Raw genomic sequence first — 18,160 nt, forward strand, 5'->3', positions numbered from 1 at the left:
TGCGGAAACTGAAGCACAGAGGTTAAATAACCTGCTCAGAGTCAACATTATATCAATTGTAAGTGGTAGAGATACTTAATAAATATTTGTCGAATGAATGTTTGAATCTACATGTACAAAGCTTCCAGCTGTCTTTCAAGAGATGCTGTAAACTTCTGAGGATTACATAATTCAATCTGGGGAAAAATACAAAAACAACTCCCTTCCAAAAAAATGTGTAAGTTGGATCAAACATTAAGGGCAGACAAAACCCCAGCACACTTTGAAATACCTCAAGTTACAAATTCTCAAAGGTCAGAGTCACCAATCCAAATAATCAAAAGTAGCATATCACTTTGATGCTATATTTAACTGCTAATGACCTAAAGAGATTTACAGAAATCTTAGGAATTTTGTTATAAAGAAGGCATCTCTCTAAAAACTTTATGATATAAAAGAAGAAAATGTTACATAGTTTTATGGATAAATGTACACTACAGTTACGTGGTTTAAAAAATGCACTTAAGGTAGTGTTTCCTTCATACTCCCATATTTGAAAAGTTGTAAGTAAGTTGACGGATGTCTTACAATTGATGACACCCAATAATTGAGGAAATATATTCCTTTGGATTTCTGTTACAATACTCATATTTTGAAGTGACATCTACTGTGACATTGGTAACAACAATTGCTAAATTCATGAAAGACATGTAGAAGAGGCAAACACCTTGGACATTAAAGCTGAGAACTTAAATCTAGAAAGTAATACCAAGTTGCACTGAAACTGTGATCACAATGGATAAGGAAAAATATTTGGGAGGTATCAAGGGAGTCAGGTAGTGTATGGTAAGAAAATAAAAAGCAAGCAGATTTTTCATTAAAATGTACTTAAAATACTCAATGTACCACTGCAACGTCTCTAGTTACAATTATTTAAATTGCTAACAAAAGTAAAATTCAAATAAAAAATTGTTCATTATAGCAATTCATATTTTAATATTAAAAATTTAAAAATGTGTCCTAGGATGAAGACATTTTCCACTAATTTCAGCTTTTACCCTAGACAATTCACACTCAATGATACAGCAAATTAGTAGCTCCCATAGAACACTGAATAAAACAAGAGTAAAATACATCAGGTGATTTGACTGATGAATAAACTATGGAATATTCTAGGGCCTGAATCTGTTTTTCAACTAGACAATGATTAGAAGAGGGCCTGGGAAATTCATCTTTCTTTCAAGTTTCTAAAAGGTTTATTCTGAATCCACAAACCTCCTCTGGGAACTGATTCTACACTGCGTGTTGGAGTGACTCTGGGAGAAAAGGGAAAAGGAGGATGGCTGGGATAGAGTATGGTTAGGGTAAGATGTAAACTAAAGTTGTCCTAAAAGGCAAAGGGTAAAGCTGCCTTCTTAACCGCAAAATCATCACGGATCAGATTCAAAAGAGACAGACACATATATACACACATGCATATCCATACATACGTCACATTACTCTCATAAAAAGAAAATGACCTCCAGTTTACCACCATTTGACTAATTGTAGCTGGTCGCTTGAAGGTATTAACTTGTCTAGGCAGAGGAAGAGGGTATTTAGTGTCTGAGAGGCATAATTTTTCACTTTGACTCTAATGTTGATCAAGGGGAAGGGGCCTGACATAAATCCCAGCATTTTAGCTCCTATGGGTAAACAATTCTTATAGAGGAGGAAGCTAGTTAAGCCATATTTGGTGAGGGACTCCTCTCACTGTCATCTAGTTTCTTCTGCCCTGATTAAATTTCCCGCAGCAAATTTGGAGATAAATTGATCTGCTACTGAGAATTAGCAATGTTTGTTTGTTTACAAAACAGGGTCTTGCTTTGTCACCCAGGCTGGAGTGCAGTGGCATGATCATGGCTCAGTGAAGCCTCAACTTCCTTGACTCAAGTGATCCTCCCACCTCAGCCTCCTAAGTAGCTGCGACTCCAGACACATGCTATCATACCCGGTTAATTTCTGTATTTTTTGTAGAGACAGGGTTTTACCATGTTGCCCGGGCTGGTCTCAAACTCCTGAGCTCAAGTGATCCACCTGCCTTGGTCTCCCAAATTGCTAGGATTACAGGTATGAGCCACTGTACCCAGTTAGCAATGTTTATTTTTAAAAATTTGCATTGAGGATTACATCTCAAACTCCTAAGAGTTTGGATAATAATAACAGCAATAATACATCAAGATGATTTTGGTTATAAACAACAAGAGACCCAGTTCAAAATAAAGGGATACATTTACTTCAAAAATAAAATGACCTTGCATAACAAGAAGTTCCAAACTAATACGGCTCCAGGTTGTTAGGCTCACAGATAGCATCACAGACCCAATTTTTCTTTCCAGTCTGCTATTCTTGGTAGGGTTACTAATATCCCTCATGGCTACCAGATGCCTGCACATGGTCATATCATTATACTCTCACATACTAATGCCTAGAGGTGTACATGACACATGTATTCGTGCGTGTGAGCGCATGCATGCACACGCACGTGCGCGCGCACACACACACACACACACACAGAGACAATACTACTTCTTTGTGTCTCTTTTTAAAACCTAAAAAATAGGCTAGGTATGATGACTCATTCCTGTAGTTCCAGCACTTTGGGAGGCCGATGCAGGTGGGTCACTTGAGGCAAACCTGTCTCTACTAAAGAAAATATTCGCCAGGTATGTCAGCATGCACCTGTAATCCCAGCTACTCCGGAGGCTGAGGCAAAGAATCACCTGAGCCCGGGAAGTGGAGACTGCAGTGAGCCAAGATTACACCACTGCACTCTAGCCTGGGCAACAAAGTGAGACCCTATCTCAAGAAAACTAAAAAATCTAAAAAATCTTTCTCTACATACACCTTTTCCAACCTCATGAGTCAAAGGTAGATTACATGGATGCCATAAAAGCATCCTCCAAAGGGAATGGAGCTTGGTATAAAGAATCCATATTCAACTCTGGACCCTAGGAATGAGCCAGCCACACAACTGGTTGAGGTGCTTTCCCTAGTGAGGAGTCTAAATGGTGAGTAATAAGCCTTGGCCATGTAGGCCCAGTGTGATTTTTTTTTTTAATTTATTTATTATTATTATACTTTAAGTTGTAGGGTACATGTGCATAACGTGCAGGTTTGTTACATATGTATACTTGTGCCATGTTGCTGTGCTGCACCCATCAACTCGTCATTTACATCAGGTATAACTCCCAATGCAATCCCTCCCCCCTCCCCCCTCCCCATGATAGGCCCCGGTGTGTGATGTTCCCCTTCCTGAGTCCGAGTGATCTCATTGTTCAGTTCCCACCTATGAGTGAGAACATGCGGTGTTTGGTTTTCTGTTCTTGTGATAGTTTGCTAAGAATGATGGATTCCAGCTGCATCCAAGTCCCTACAAAGGACTCAAACTCATCCTTTTTTATGGCTGCATAGTATTCCATGGTGTATATGTGCCACATTTTCTTAATCCAATCTGTCATTGATGGACATTTGGGTTGATTCCAAGTCTTTGCTATTGTGAATAGTGCTGCAATAAACATACGTGTGCATGTGTCTTTATAGCAGCATAATTTATAATCCTTTGGGTATATACCCAGTAATGGGATGGCTGGGTCATATGGTACATCTAGTTCTAGATCCTTGAGGAATCACCATACTGTTTTCCATAATGGTTGAACTAGTTTACAATCCCAGCAACAGTGTAAAAGTGTTCCTATTTCTCCACATCCTCTCCAGCACCTGTTGTTTCTTGACTTTTTAATGATTGCCATTCTAACTGGTGTGAGATGGTATCTCATTGTGGTTTTGATTTGCATTTCTCTGATGGCCAGTGATGATGAGCATTTTTTCATGTGTCTGTTGGCTGTATGAATGTCTTCTTTTGAGAAATGTCTGTTCATATCCTTTGCCCACTTTTTGATGGGGTTGTTTGTTTTTTTCTTGTAAATTTGTTTGAGTTCTTTGTAGGTTCTGGATATTAGCCCTTTGTCAGATGAGTAGATTGCAAAAATTTTCTCCCATTCTGTAGGTTGCCTGTTCACTCTGATGGTAGTTTCTTTTGCTGTGCAGAAGCTCTTTAGTTTAATGAGATCCCATTTGTCAATTTTGGCTTTTGCTGCCGTTGCTTTTGGTGTTTTAGACATGAAGTCTTTGCCCATGCCTATGTCCTGAATGGTACTACCTAGGTTTTCCTCTAGGATTTTTATGGTATTAGGTCTAACATTTAAGTCTCTAATCCATCTTGAATTAATTTTCGTATAAGGAGTAAGCCCAGTGTGATTTTTTAAAAAATGACTTTTATCATAGGATATAGTACCACTAGAAGGAACCCCAAGACATCTCTTGAGTTCCACCTATATCCTTTTCTTTTGCCACATCGTGTAGTACTATTTCCCTCTGGTTATCAGGCTTAACCACTTCAATCACAGCATAGCTACCTCCCCTCCTATCCCCTCCTCCTCCCTTTTAAAATTTTGATAAGTTTGCTTAGTAGCAGGAAGACCTACATTGGCAAGAAGGTAGGGTCAGCTACCAATTCAAATTGTTTTGCCACAGGTGCCAATGTTCCTCCTTTGGATACTACGGCCTCTAACCCAGCAGAGACCAGAAATAAAAGGAAGGCTGAATTACACGTTTTAAGTGCGTCACTAGTTAAAATGGCATTACAGATGCTTGGATGTCTTAACAAAGGTCATTTCCCTGTTTTTCATTTCTTCTAGCATCCTAGCTGCAGTTGTAGAATCATAAGTCTAAGCCAATCATGTAATCTTTCTATTCTATTCTCTAGTGCTCCAGGGGTGCTCGCGTGATTTAATTATGTTCTATAAGAAATGAGTAGAAGTACACCAAAGGCTTCTGAAAAAGATTTTTCTCCCTAATAAGTATAAGGAATATGAGGAGAAAGCTTCTTTTTCTGCCTCTCTTTCTTTGCACTGGGACACTATTATGGGGGAAGTGATATTTTGAGTTGTGGTAGCCACCTTGCTATCAAGAGAGGGTGAAAGTCAACACACTCAGGTCCATCAGGAGATCATTATCTCACTAAAATAACTGGGATACCTGCATCCAGGATTCTTTTGAAGTAAACAAATGTAAAGGGTTTAAGTCACAGTTTAGGTTCTCAGTTCCTTGCAGCCAAAAGCATCTTAGCTGATACATACAGGGAGAAGTAGGTACTGCAAGAAGCCAATCATAAAATGTGGAACATGCTGAGTCGAGCAGCACAACGAAGGGTGTTGCGAATTCAGTTCTTTCTAGCCAGATCTTGGTTTATACTACAGCCAAGAATTAGAATTTTGAGTTTATTTTTCTCTTTCTTTATGCTATCTGGCATTGTTTGAAGTATGTATGTCTTATTGTCAACTTGGTTCACATTCTGCTACCTCTAAGTTTATTCCTGAGAGATTCACTTTCAGTAGAAAGGTAAAGCCAAATTTCTAGACATATAGAACTAAGGATAAAACCTCAACAGGTAGTACATTTTCCAAAGTAAAAAGTATCTTAGTGGCCTGCCAGCCTTCATTAGGAATACTTCTGTGCTGTAAGAAGTACTAAGATTTAAAAGAGTTAGTACAGAGAATGAGATACCAAAGAAATAATGATGAATGGTCTATTAGTTACAAATTATTTGACAGATACATTTATCAATGTGTACAGGCAGTTATTTGAATTCAATATTGCTTTCCGGTTTATTGCCTTACCCTTATTGTCCAAAGTAAAACTTTCCTTTCCAAACCAGATGGTAATCAAAATAAAAAAATGGAAAAAAATCTCTCAGTCTGTCAAGACTCAATTCAACTCTCAGGGTTTGTTTGTTTGTTTGTTTTGTAGTACTTACTATCAGACCAAAGGAAAGAAAACAATTAGAGACCCACAGACTTTGATAAGAGAGAAGATTACATCTGATAACTGCAAGTGAACAACAGGATATTTCAATCATTCTAAAACATTTATTTACACACAGTAAGATTACAGATAATCTGTACTAGGTTATCTCAAAGTGTATTCCCTGGAATGTTTTTACCTTCCTCTCCCCAAAAAAGAAAGAACCCCACGTCAAACAAAATTAGATACATATCGCATATAACATCTCCCTTGTTAGACAGTCACAATGTGCATCAAGGTATTAAAGGCTTTGAAAAGTTAGGCTGTAAATAAGCCAACTAATCATAATCTATCATGTTCAAATTAGACTTAAGAATTCATTTTTAACTGTGTATTCCCAAGGAATGCATTTGGGAAATGTTTATCAGTACATTCTAATAATGCCCATGACGGTTTTCATTCCCTAGGAATAAAAGTTAAAAGTTATTTTTCACCACCGTTGCTATGCTATGAAGTAATGGTAATGACGATTTAGTCGTTGAATATTGGAGCAAAAAGTCATTAACATATATCTGAGATACTATTCATAAGAACTGAACATAAATTCCTGAAATGCTTTCCATAATGGAGAACTACAAATTTCCTGTTTATACTTTAGCTGGTCCAGCAACAAAAAGAACACGTTATCTTGAAAGTAAGTTGCATATTCATTTCTACCTAAAACGTGTGGATACGTCAAATTTAAAGTATGTTTTATAATAGATTATATCCAAGATCAATTTAGTAAAATGCATAAAATTATATGCATGTGGATATTTCTGTATAAATACCAGAAAAACGTGCTTATATAGTCATTAAAAAAAAATTTTGTTATCTGACCCCAATGAGGACATTTAAAACAAAAAACTGTTTAGAAACACAATTACACAAACAAAAATAAACCTATATTAAAGTTAAACCATGTTCACTACCAATTTTTCAAATCCTAAATTTAAAAATAACTATGTCAAGAAAGTGTTTTAATATACATTGGAGCACAAGTAATATAGTTTACTGGTTGTTAAATAAAATTACTTCATTATACTACTGCTAGTGGAATAAAATTGACACACACAACTTGTACATGCAGGGAAAATACAACTTAATGTAAATAGATGGTTTTCAGCACATTCCTTTACTAGAATGTGGCCACCTGCCACAAAGTACACAAGCTCATGCACAAGATCAAGACGTTACATACAGCTGAGATCACAATGTCATGCATAGTACAACAGCGTGCCAGATTATCGTACCACAAACTGTGCGGATGTTCTCCCCCACCCCATGAGCCACTGCCAGCAGCTGCTGTGGAGCTTGGTTACCCATATCCGTGACATGAACGGTGTCCTTTGGAGAATCTTGTTCCCTGTGGCTGTAAGTATTCTTATTTTTATAATATTTTAATGATGCTTGCTATCAAAATGTTAAGTACAACACTGGAAATTATGAAAAAGTAGATTTTTTACAATACTAAGCAATTATATACATCTTATCTCAGGTACCTGCAATAAGCATCACATATATAAACATATCATCAAAACTAATTTAGTGCTCAGAGTTAAATGAACCGAAAATAATATATCTGATGACAGTGCTCCAGTGAGTGGGGAAAAAGAAAACAAAATACAATCTCCAAAAAGTACTGCCTAATTTTGAGCACTCAAAAAACTTGGCAAGAGTCATTCTAAAGTCTGGCTAAAGTATGACTCATACAGATATGTGCTATATAAGAACATTTATTAGGATAGATCTTTCACTTACATGATTTCAATTTTGAATACTTGACTTGGTAAACAATTAGCCAAGTTAACATTATTTATGTTAGTCAATGAAAGAAAGTATAGAATATAGTCACTGAACTACTTCCCCTCCTTTCTCTGAACTTATTAAGTGTATTGCAATGTCCTTGTTTTTCTATATATTTCCTAAGTGCATTCTGGTAAAGACAGCATTTTCTTTTGCTATTAGGTAACACTTGCTAAATTACATGTTCATAAAATCAGAATCATAGAATCAGAATTTTGGAACCTTGAGACACATTGAGTGGCTCAGCTCTATTCCTCTTGGGAGTACTACATGGCCCTTTTAGAATGATAAATTCAGTGCTTCTGGAATATTCCAGAGTACCTTTAAATCAGGCCAGGGAGTGAAAAAAAAAGAAAATACAGCCAACTCTCAATAACAATGGAAGGTAGGATAGATAAGTAAAATCTGAAGATCTAAAAATTTTATTTTAATTAATAACTTGAATTTCCTCTCTTAACATTTGACTTATAATTTTAAAAAATTATGTCAGATATAAAAAGAACTTGAATTTGAGCTCTTTTCTCTGCCCCCTCTCCAAACACCCTAGAGGAGGTACTAATAAGAACTGTATAGTCTGATATTGGTAGCTGCAAAGATGAAAACCTATTTATATGTCTAGCTTTTCCAAATTAGATATTTAAACCTATACATATAATATTTTAGTATAGGAGGACCCATGCGTATTTTCATCTTTGTGTAAAAATGATTGCTTTATAATTTGCTTAAAAATTGGCATTCCTTTAGCAAAGAATGACTACTTACCATAATCAATATCAGCAGTTACATCCAACTTTTCTGACTTTGTAACAATCTACAACTTAGTACTTACCAGGTTACATTTCCCTTAGAATGTAACATTTGAAAGTGATATGAATTGAAGATGACAGTTTTACTCAACATCAGAATAATTCATGAGAGGAGCCAGCATGCCTTGATTAAATGGACATAAGACTGGGGCTTAAAACAGCTGCCTCTCCTGATTCTTATGTACTGTACAGTACAACATTGTAGCATTCTGCCTCAGTTTTCCTCCAGCAATCATCATTCAATTACCTCAACAGACTGATGCAAAATACATATCTTTATTATGACTATTATTATGATCATTGAGACAGGGTCTCACTCTCACAGCTTATTGCACTCTTGACCTCTGGGGCTACATATCTTTATTATGATTATGATTATTATCATTGAGACAGGGTATCACTCTCACAGCTTACTGCACCCTTGACCTCTGGGGCTCAAGTGATGCTCCTACCTCAGCCTCCCAAGTAGCTGGGACCACAGGCATGTACCACAATGCCTAGCTAATTTTTAAAAAATTTTTTGTGGAGACAGGATCTCCCTATGTTGTCCAGGCTGGTCTCAAACTGTTGGGCTCAAGTGATCCGCCTGCCTCAGACTCCTGGAGTGCTGGGATTACAGGCGTGAGCCACTATGCCTGGCCTGCAAAATATATATTTTATCATAAAGTGCATCATATGAACTGTTTTAATTAGCAACAAATAAAGTTTAAGTTAAGAATAACTAAGTGTCTACAACTGTGCCATTATTTGAATATATAAGTGCAGGAGAATCTCTTATAAGAGCAGGTATGCCACAGTGCAGGATAAAAAAAGGGACATTCTTATGTTGCCATATGTTTACATGGAAGATAACTGGGATTTGACTAAAAACAAGGTGAAAACAAGTATATTTTATAATAAAAGGCATTAGAAAAAAATGTGCAATAAAAGGACAATAATATTTAAGTTTATGATAAATAGTTTATCCATTTATTTGCCTTTCTGAAGAATGATCATTCGATTCTAAAAAGCAGTGTTGTATTGGTAAATGTGTAATTTGAACTTCTTATAAATCATTCTAATTTCATTAAGGTATCAGTTTGTTATTCATTGACAGTAATACCTCTTTAAATAGTGATGAAAGAAAGAAACATCTGAATTTAAGTATTATACCTGGCTTTACAATATATATACTTTGTTATATTTCTGGAGATAAGACTTAACTGATAAGAAGTATATCAGTAATCCTTTGCAATGGCATTTTATTTTAAATTTATGTACCATAAAAATTTAACAAAAAATAAACCATATGTAAGTAAAAATCAATTGGTTAAAAAATATATTATTGGTATTACTATATGCATACATATAAAATTGGTATTTTTGTTTAAGACTCAAATATTTTACATAGGAGAAACATTTCCCTAATTATAACAAAAGTTAAGGTAACTTTAGAAAATACTTGGCTGCATGATTTGAACTGTCGTTAATACCCCAACAACAAATAAAAAAAAGTTGGTTTCAAAAATTAGGTAAATTAAAATAATGCTGCAGATTAAATTTTTCCACAAAAAATAATGCATCCAAAAGTAGTAGTTCTGAGTGCTGTATAATTTTCACTTAGATTTCTAAGAATAAATCTGTAAGTATTTAAACATTTCTGAAAATCTGAACTTTTCCAGGACACAGTAAAATAAGAATAGGGAAAAAAAATCAGTGAAAAAGTTGTTTTCACATTTTGATCATGCTTACATGTTATGTTAAGAAAGAATTAAATAATTAATACAAAATTCTTCAATTTTATAACAATCTACAAATAGTTCCTATGTCAACATGGAATTACATTGTTAAAGGCATTATTTGAAGACAATGTTTTGATTTGTCAGAAAATAGAACAAAGTCCTCAATGATTATCTTTGATAAAAGTAACCACTACTAAGGAAAAACAATAAACAGAAAAAAACTGCTACAGATAAAATCTGATGAACACACTCTGCGTTCTTATTATCAAATTTTTGTGCTCTCTACTTATAATGTACTAATATTGTAATCAGGTCAGTAGAGGACTGAATATACATCATGGATGCTGCTACACAAAGTAAGCAGGTAGAAAGATTAGAATGTGACATGGTAAGGCGAAGAAAAATGACTATGTCACATAGCAATAGTTTAAAATACTGGCTTTCTCAGTGATTAAAAAAGCATGTTCAATGACTTTTTATTTTCCCTGCAGTTCATCATATTGGAAAGCTACAGCAAGACAGTAATACAGCTCACTGGATACAAATATTCAAGTTCTTCACTAACCTCATCTGGGTTGGCATTAAAGGTGAGGCTGCCTTCATCCAGCTGCATATACAATTTTCTAAAAGAAAATCCTAAAGGTGGGTTCTTATTGTATATGGAACAGTGACCCCAAGTGGATTTGCACAACCTGTAAAATCAGAGAAAATAAGACAAGAAAACATTACTACATTTAATTTCCTAAGTTAAATATGCATATACATGAAAAAATAGTAACATGAAATAAGACTGAATTTTATAGTTATAAAGTTTAAAATTTTTAAGTTTGTACTTGTTTTCTATTTGTTTACTAGAGTATGACAGATGCTTTAAATTTAGCAATTTTGACAGCATCTAATAAATATGAGTTATAAAGATCAATAATATTCATGAGTACTATTCTGAAGTTAAACATAAACTATCATAATAGTAGTAATAATAGCTAACATTTACTGAGTACTTACTAGATGTCAGACCCTATTTTAAGTATTTTTATTGGATTAGCTTGCCTAATCTTCACAACAATCCTATGACGTTGGTGATACAGATAAGAAACACAGAGACAAAACAGTTACCCAAGATCATATGGCTAACATGTATAGATGCAGGATTTCAAACAATGAGTAATCCACAGCATGCAATTATTAACCAAGAATCTAAATAGGGTTTATTAACTAATTCTATGTGCTCTATTGTGAAATAAAACTAAATGGGAGGAAAAGATTGCTGGGCAGGGAAACAACTTTTGTTTTTCAAATAATAAATGTTACAACAGACAAATTAAACATAGAAATTGTTTGTAATGCCACAACTTGAATACATTCATCAAGCTGTGATGTTAAACATAGCTGTTTTTAAGATACTGCTTCAAAAATACTGGTTCTTTACTATCAGAGCGATACATGATTGTTTAGAAATTCTACAAAACCTAAAATACTAACAGTTCATATCTCAAAACACACTGCAGATTGGGATAGTTGTTTGTAACTCTTTACAGAGGCAATAGCTACTGGTTATTTGAAAGCTAAAGTTTTATCTTATAATGCCTGGAAATTCTGGATATCTACCAAAGAGCCTTAAATATAAATGCATTATTCTAGAGACACAGAGAATACTTAAATTATATTCTGATACAATTGTAATGAGTCTTTGTCTCAAAATTATCTCATCTGTTGTGTATTCAAAAGCACCTGCTACTTGTTGAGACAAATGAAACTGTTTACTTTCTTATATTCATTATTAGTTTCTGCCTCAAATTTTCTTCTTTTAATAAACACACAAAGTGCAGGGCAACAAGAAAAAGTTACTGTCTGAGCACATAACATCAACAATTGTGAGGACAAGGGGGTAAAATATCCAATTTAGCATGAGACTATCCTCTTAGTAGTTGACTTATACTGCTGTATTATTTTTACCCACCAAATGAAATCACTGACTGAAAACTGTAAGTATAAAAAATTGTTTAGAATATTATCAATATTTTTTCAGTTTTATTAATCTAGTCCCAATAAAACTCAAAACTAGAGTTTTATTACTAAGCTATGTGAAAACCAGAGAACTTCCCAACATCAATGAGTATTCAATACATCCAAAGTTGAAATTAAAACTAAGCCAGTCTTTAATTTCAAATACAAGCAATTTATTATTAAGGAGAAAATCCAAGTATTATTAAAATAGGCATAATTATGGCAAACATTTCTTTCACAAATGAAAAATTCAGATTTAAACCTCAAATGAAGAATATATTCTGATTGACTTTGGGAAGACTAGAAATTAAACTTTTTAAAGAAGTTCAAATAAAGAAACAGAAATTAAGTTAGTGAGGAATACTAAAATGTAGAAAAGAGATTATAAAGAATGATCCAGTTTAAAAGTACTTTCATTTCCTCTTCTATTCACATGATTAAAAAAATTAATAACTTACTTATTTGAAAGACTCCTCTTTAATAGAATTTCCTCACATAGTACTTTCACTATGTCAAACAAATGAATAAAAGAATAACAAGATATGATATTGACGACTTTTATCTATTTAGAGGTTGAGAAAGGACCTATATAACTTGTACTATAACTGTGTGACATTAGAAGACCTAACAGGAATGTCATTACTGAAAATATATTTAGACTAAAGTTTGCAATTTATTAAGTCTCAATTAGATTTCTAGTTTGAAATTACATGAAGTCTTAAAAAGATGTTTGTTTCTAGCTACATTCTATATTTTTATAAAGATCCACTTCAAGATAGTAAGACAAACTTTGGTAAGGGATGCTAAAAGGTCTGAGATCCAATTATTCCATGTTTGGTAATATTCTTAGGCCAAAAAGTCATGTACCTATACTTTTTGTTAAAGTATATGATGCTATTGAAGGAGTAACTTAGGTTCAATAAAACAGATTCTATTCCAGCAAATGTTCTTAGATTTGTGGTTTTAATTCAAACTAGTACAACGTGAAAATTTATATAATCTACTTTAAGTTCAGCAAGTAAATAAAAACAACGGTTTTTCCCCTTGCTTTCTAATATTTGCCTACTTCATTAAAATGCTGGTTAGGAAAAAAAAGTAGATACAATTTTCACCAGTTAAATTTTATTCTAACAAGCACCTTTGAAGAAATATAGAATTGAGTAAAAATGTAAGGCTCTATATGAAGAAAATTAAAAACAGTAACATTTGAGGACTATTCATTGATTTTGAAGTCTGCCTATTCTTCAGATGGGATACCTATGGGAAGCACAAACTACACAGCATGTGAACACTCCAACTTTTAAATTAGAAATTCTCACTCCACAACTTTGCGGTATTTTTAGAATAAAGTGAGAGTTTCTGATTTATAATGAACTGACAGAGCCTGATTGGTAACCTCTCTTCTAATTGTAAAGTTGTTATTCTATTTTCTATTGTCCTCCTTTTCACAAGATCAAATTTGACTGTGATGCTAACTGTATATTTTTCCAGGTTTTAAAAAAGAGTATCTCAAAGTACAAGACCAAGTTTAAAGAAAATATTTTGTAATATATATTATTAAAAGAACATTTAAACATGGTTATGTTTAGAGATACTTGAATTCAACATTGGTGGGTTTAACTTACCCTTGCCAGAGAAGTTCATCATTTGCGAGGTCCTGCCAAACACACGAAGCCAAGCAAAGGTCAGTTGCATTCAGGTAGGACAAGATGGTGAAGCTTAGCTCAGGAGGCAGCATTTCCAAATTAATGAATCCTTCCTGTTCTTTTGATTTCCTTGCCTTCAAAAGATGATATATGTCAATGCCTCCTTGGACTTGTTTACGATGATTGCTGTTAGAAATGTTGTTCGCAGCCATTCTCCTGCTCTGCTCTCTAGTGAGGTAGCCTTGCTCACTGTAGCCTTCTTGTTGTAGCTGCTGGTTTCTGACAACTCTCCACAACCCCTGACCCATCTGCAAGCCTGGGAAAAAGCCAGAATGTAATAAGGGTGACATTTAAAAAGTAACCCATTTTCCCCAGTGGTATAACAAATCTGACATGAAGCATTCATTTACCAGAATTAAAACTTCTCATTAAAACCTATTAAAACCAGAAGTATATTATTAAGAATTGCTGAAACATTGTAAGTGTAAATTTTGATAGACAAAGTTTCGGAATTACTTGGTTTGATCATCACCTTTATCCCGGTTTGCTAACTACTTTTAAAGTCCATAGGTGACATAATCATTTTTCACGTGGTAAGATTTAAAAGTTACTGATGTCCTTAATACTCTTACAAATTATAATTATGTGGACTTATGGGCCAGTATCAAATACAGCTCTGATCAGAGCAAAGACTCTAGTTAAAAGGCCTCCAGACCCTGCTTTTCATCACAATTCAGTCTAAGCTAAGCTAGCTCCTTTTAACCAAACTCCCAGATGTGTTAACAGCTGGGAAACAGGCTTTTAGTTTAATTCTTGCCAGTCTACACTTATGTTGTAGACTGTAATAAAATGTAACATAGGCCCTGAAGTCTAATTCAGAAACCTTATAAATTAGACACCTAGAACTCCAAGATAAATGCTCAGTAACAGTGTACTATTTAGTTTTGTTGTTGCCGTAAATTAAAAACTGTAATTTAGATAAATTTTCTAATTCTTCTCCACAAATCCCTATGGATTCTTCAGAAGTACCTGGGAAAAGTCACCAGAAGAAGGCGTGCTCCAGTCTCCCCACTACCATCTGACCTCCCACCAAGGCATTCTACATTTGTCTGTCACGTATATTGACTTCCTCATGTACAAATGTATTACAAAATTCCTAGATCTAGATTTGGCATTGCCTTTTAATAGCTTTTCTAGGGCAAATAAAGTCATTCAGAACAACTAAATCAGAGTTCTTAATGCATATGAATAATTACTTTCATGATCTCTTTTTCAAACAAAATACTTTTATCAACTCAAGTTGACAGCTAATACCTGTGTGTTTCAAAAACTTGGAATACTGACTTTCCCATAAAATCATTAAAATAGTCAAATAATTTTTATAGCATGACCTGAACTTAAAATATAACGTTGTTTTAATTAATTGTTTACAATAAGGACTAACAAAAACAAAAGCAAAAATCCCAAATGACAAAAAAACAAACCAACAGTGACTAGGTATCTTTTAATTACAAATAATTTGAAAATTGAGCAGAACTTCAAAGAATGTCAAAGATACTATTATTGTAGTATTTAAAAAGGTATGATCCACGCATTTATTTACTAAACCTTTGGCTACTGTTTCGATAATGGCCACTAAATTCAGTCATTTGTTGATTAAAGCAGAAAAAATAGTCCAAGATAATTTTTAACTCTTCCCCCACCTTATATTGTCCTGCTTGGAATCCCAGCAGCTTAAGCTATAAAGGTATGGCGGGGAGGTATAACGAGAAGAAACGAATAATTTTAAAATGTAGGCATATTTGTTTTTGAAAAGAAGGCACAAAAGATAACCCTTCTCTCCCTACTACACACACACCACCACGGTATTTCTTCCTAAATAAGTGGTGAAGCTATACAAATAAAATGTTTTAGAAAATACACAATATCAAGAAAATAAAAAGCCGCAGACCAGTAGAAAATCTTTGCAAAACACATATATGATAAAAAGACTGTGTATCCAAAAAAGGTAAAGAACTCTTTTTTTTTTTTTTTTTTTAAGTTCATTTTTAAAAAAATTATACTTCAACTTCTAGGGTAAATGTGCACAACGTGCAGGTTACATATGTATACATGTGCCATGTTGGTGTGCTGCACCCATTAACTCGTCATTTACATTAGGTATATCTCCTACTGCTATCCCTCCTCCCCCTGCCCCACAATAGGACCCAGTGAGTGATGATCCCCTCCCTGTGTCCAAGTGATCTCATTGCTCAATTCCCACCTACGAGGGAGAACATGCGGTATTTGGTTTTCAGTTCTTGCGACAGTTTGCTGAGAATGATGGTTTCCAGCTGCATCCATGTCTCTACAAAGGACACAAACTCATCCTTTTTTATGGCTGCATAGTATTCCATGGTGTATATGTGCCACGTTTTCTTAATCCAGTCTGTCACTAATGGACATTTGGGTTGATTCCAAGTCTTTGCTATTGTGAATAGTGCCGCAATAAACATACGTGTGCATGTGTCTTTATAGCAGCATGACTTATAATCCTTTGTGTATATCCCCAGTAATGGGATGGCTGGGTCAAATGGTATTTCTAGTTCTAGATCTTTGAGGAATCGCCATACTGTTTCCCACAATGATTGAACCAGTTTACAGTCCCACCAACAGTGTAAAAGTGTTCCTATTTCTCCACAGCCTCCGCAGCACCTGTTGCTTCCTGATTTTTTAATGATTGCCATTCTAACTGGTGTGAGATGGTATCTCATTGTGGTTTTGATTTGCATTTCTCTGATGGCGAGTGATGATGAGCAGTTTTTCATGTGTCTGTTGGCTGTATGAATGTCTTCTTTTGAGAAGTGTCTGTTCATATCCTTTGCCCACTTTTTGATGGGGTTGTTTTTTTCTCGTAAAATTGAGTTCTTTATAGGTTCTGGATATTAGCCCTTTGTCAGATGAGTAGATTGCAAAAATTTTCTCCCATTCTGTAGGTTGCCTGTTCACTCTGATGGTAGTTTCTTTTGCTATGCAGAAGCTCTTTAGTTTAATTGGATCCTGTTTGTCAATTTTGGCTTTTGTTGCTGTTGCTTTTGGTGTTTTAGACATGAAGTCCTTGCCCATGCCTATGTCCTGAATGGTATTACCTAGGTTTTCCTCTAGGGTTTTTATGGTTTTAGGTCTAAAATTTGAGTCTCTAATCCATCTTGAATTAATTTTCATATAAGGAGTAAGGAAAGGATCCAGTTTCAGCTTTCTACTTATGACTAGCCAATTTTCCCAGCACCATTTATTAAACAGGGAACCTTTTCCCTTTCTTGTTTTTGTCAGGTTTGTCAAAGATCAGATGGCTGTAGATGTGTGGTATTATTTCTGAGGGCTCTGTTCTGTTCCATTGGTCTATATCTCTGTTTTGGTACCAGTACCATGCTGTTTTGGTTACTGTAGCCTTGTAGTATAGTTTGAAGTCAGGTAGCGTGATGCCTCCAGCTTTGTTCTTTTGGCTTAGGATTGTCTTGGCAATGCGGGCTCTTTTTTGGTTCCATATGAACTTTAAAGCAGTTTTTTCCAATTCTGTGAAGAAACTCATTGGTAGCTTAATGGGGATGGCATTGAATCTATAAATTACCTTGGGCAGTATGGCCATTTTCACGATATTGATTCTTCCTATCCACGAGCATGGTATGTTCTTCCATTTGTTTGTATCCTCTTTTATTTCGTTGAGCAGTGGTTTGTAGTTCTCCTTGAAGAGGTCCTTTACATCCCTTGTAAGTTGGATTCCTAGGTATTTTATTCTCTTTGAAGCTATTGTGAACGGGAGTTCATTCATGATTTGGCTCTCTGTTTGTCTGTTACTGGTGTATAAAAATGCTTGTGATTTTTGCACATTAATTTTGTGTCCTGAGACTTTGCTGAAGTTGCTTATCAGCTTAAGGAGATTTTGGGTTGAGACAATGCGGTTTTCTAAATATACAATCATGTCATCTGCAAACAGGGACAATTTGACTTCTTCTTTTCCTAACTGAATACTCTTGATTTCTTTCTCCTGCCTGATTGCCCTAGCCAAAACTTCCAACACTATGTTGAATAGGAGTGGTGAGAGAGGGCATCCCTGTCTTGTGACAGTTTTCAAAGGGAATGCTTCCAGTTTTTGCCCATACAGTATGATATTGGCTGTGGGTTTGTCATAAATAGCTGTTATTATTTTGAGGTACGTTCCATCAATACCGAATTTATTGAGAGTTTTTAGCATGAAGGGCTGTTGAATTTTGTCAAAGGCCTTTTCTGCATCTATTGAGATAACCACGTGGTTTTTGTCTTTGGTTCTGTT

At 34.8% G+C, this 18,160-nt stretch overlaps 1 protein-coding gene across 4 annotated transcripts in view; it reads right to left on the reverse strand.

Annotated features, from left to right (window-relative positions):
* Positions 1–18,160, reverse strand: part of FBXO8 (F-box protein 8) — a 55,479-nt gene that overhangs the window by 13,869 nt on the left and 23,450 nt on the right. For all 4 annotated transcript variants that reach the window (XM_015139520.3, XM_078001605.1, XM_078001604.1 and 1 more), the window contains 2 exon segments: positions 13,828–14,164; positions 10,761–10,887 (listed from right to left, as the gene is read on the reverse strand). In XM_015139520.3, coding sequence (XP_014995006.1) covers positions 10,761–10,887; positions 13,828–14,156 — 456 coding nt within the window. In that variant the 5' untranslated portion in view covers positions 14,157–14,164.

Source organism: Macaca mulatta, chromosome 5 (assembly GCF_049350105.2).
Source record: "Macaca mulatta isolate MMU2019108-1 chromosome 5, T2T-MMU8v2.0, whole genome shotgun sequence".
In the NCBI taxonomy this organism is placed as follows: domain Eukaryota; kingdom Metazoa; phylum Chordata; class Mammalia; order Primates; family Cercopithecidae; genus Macaca; species Macaca mulatta.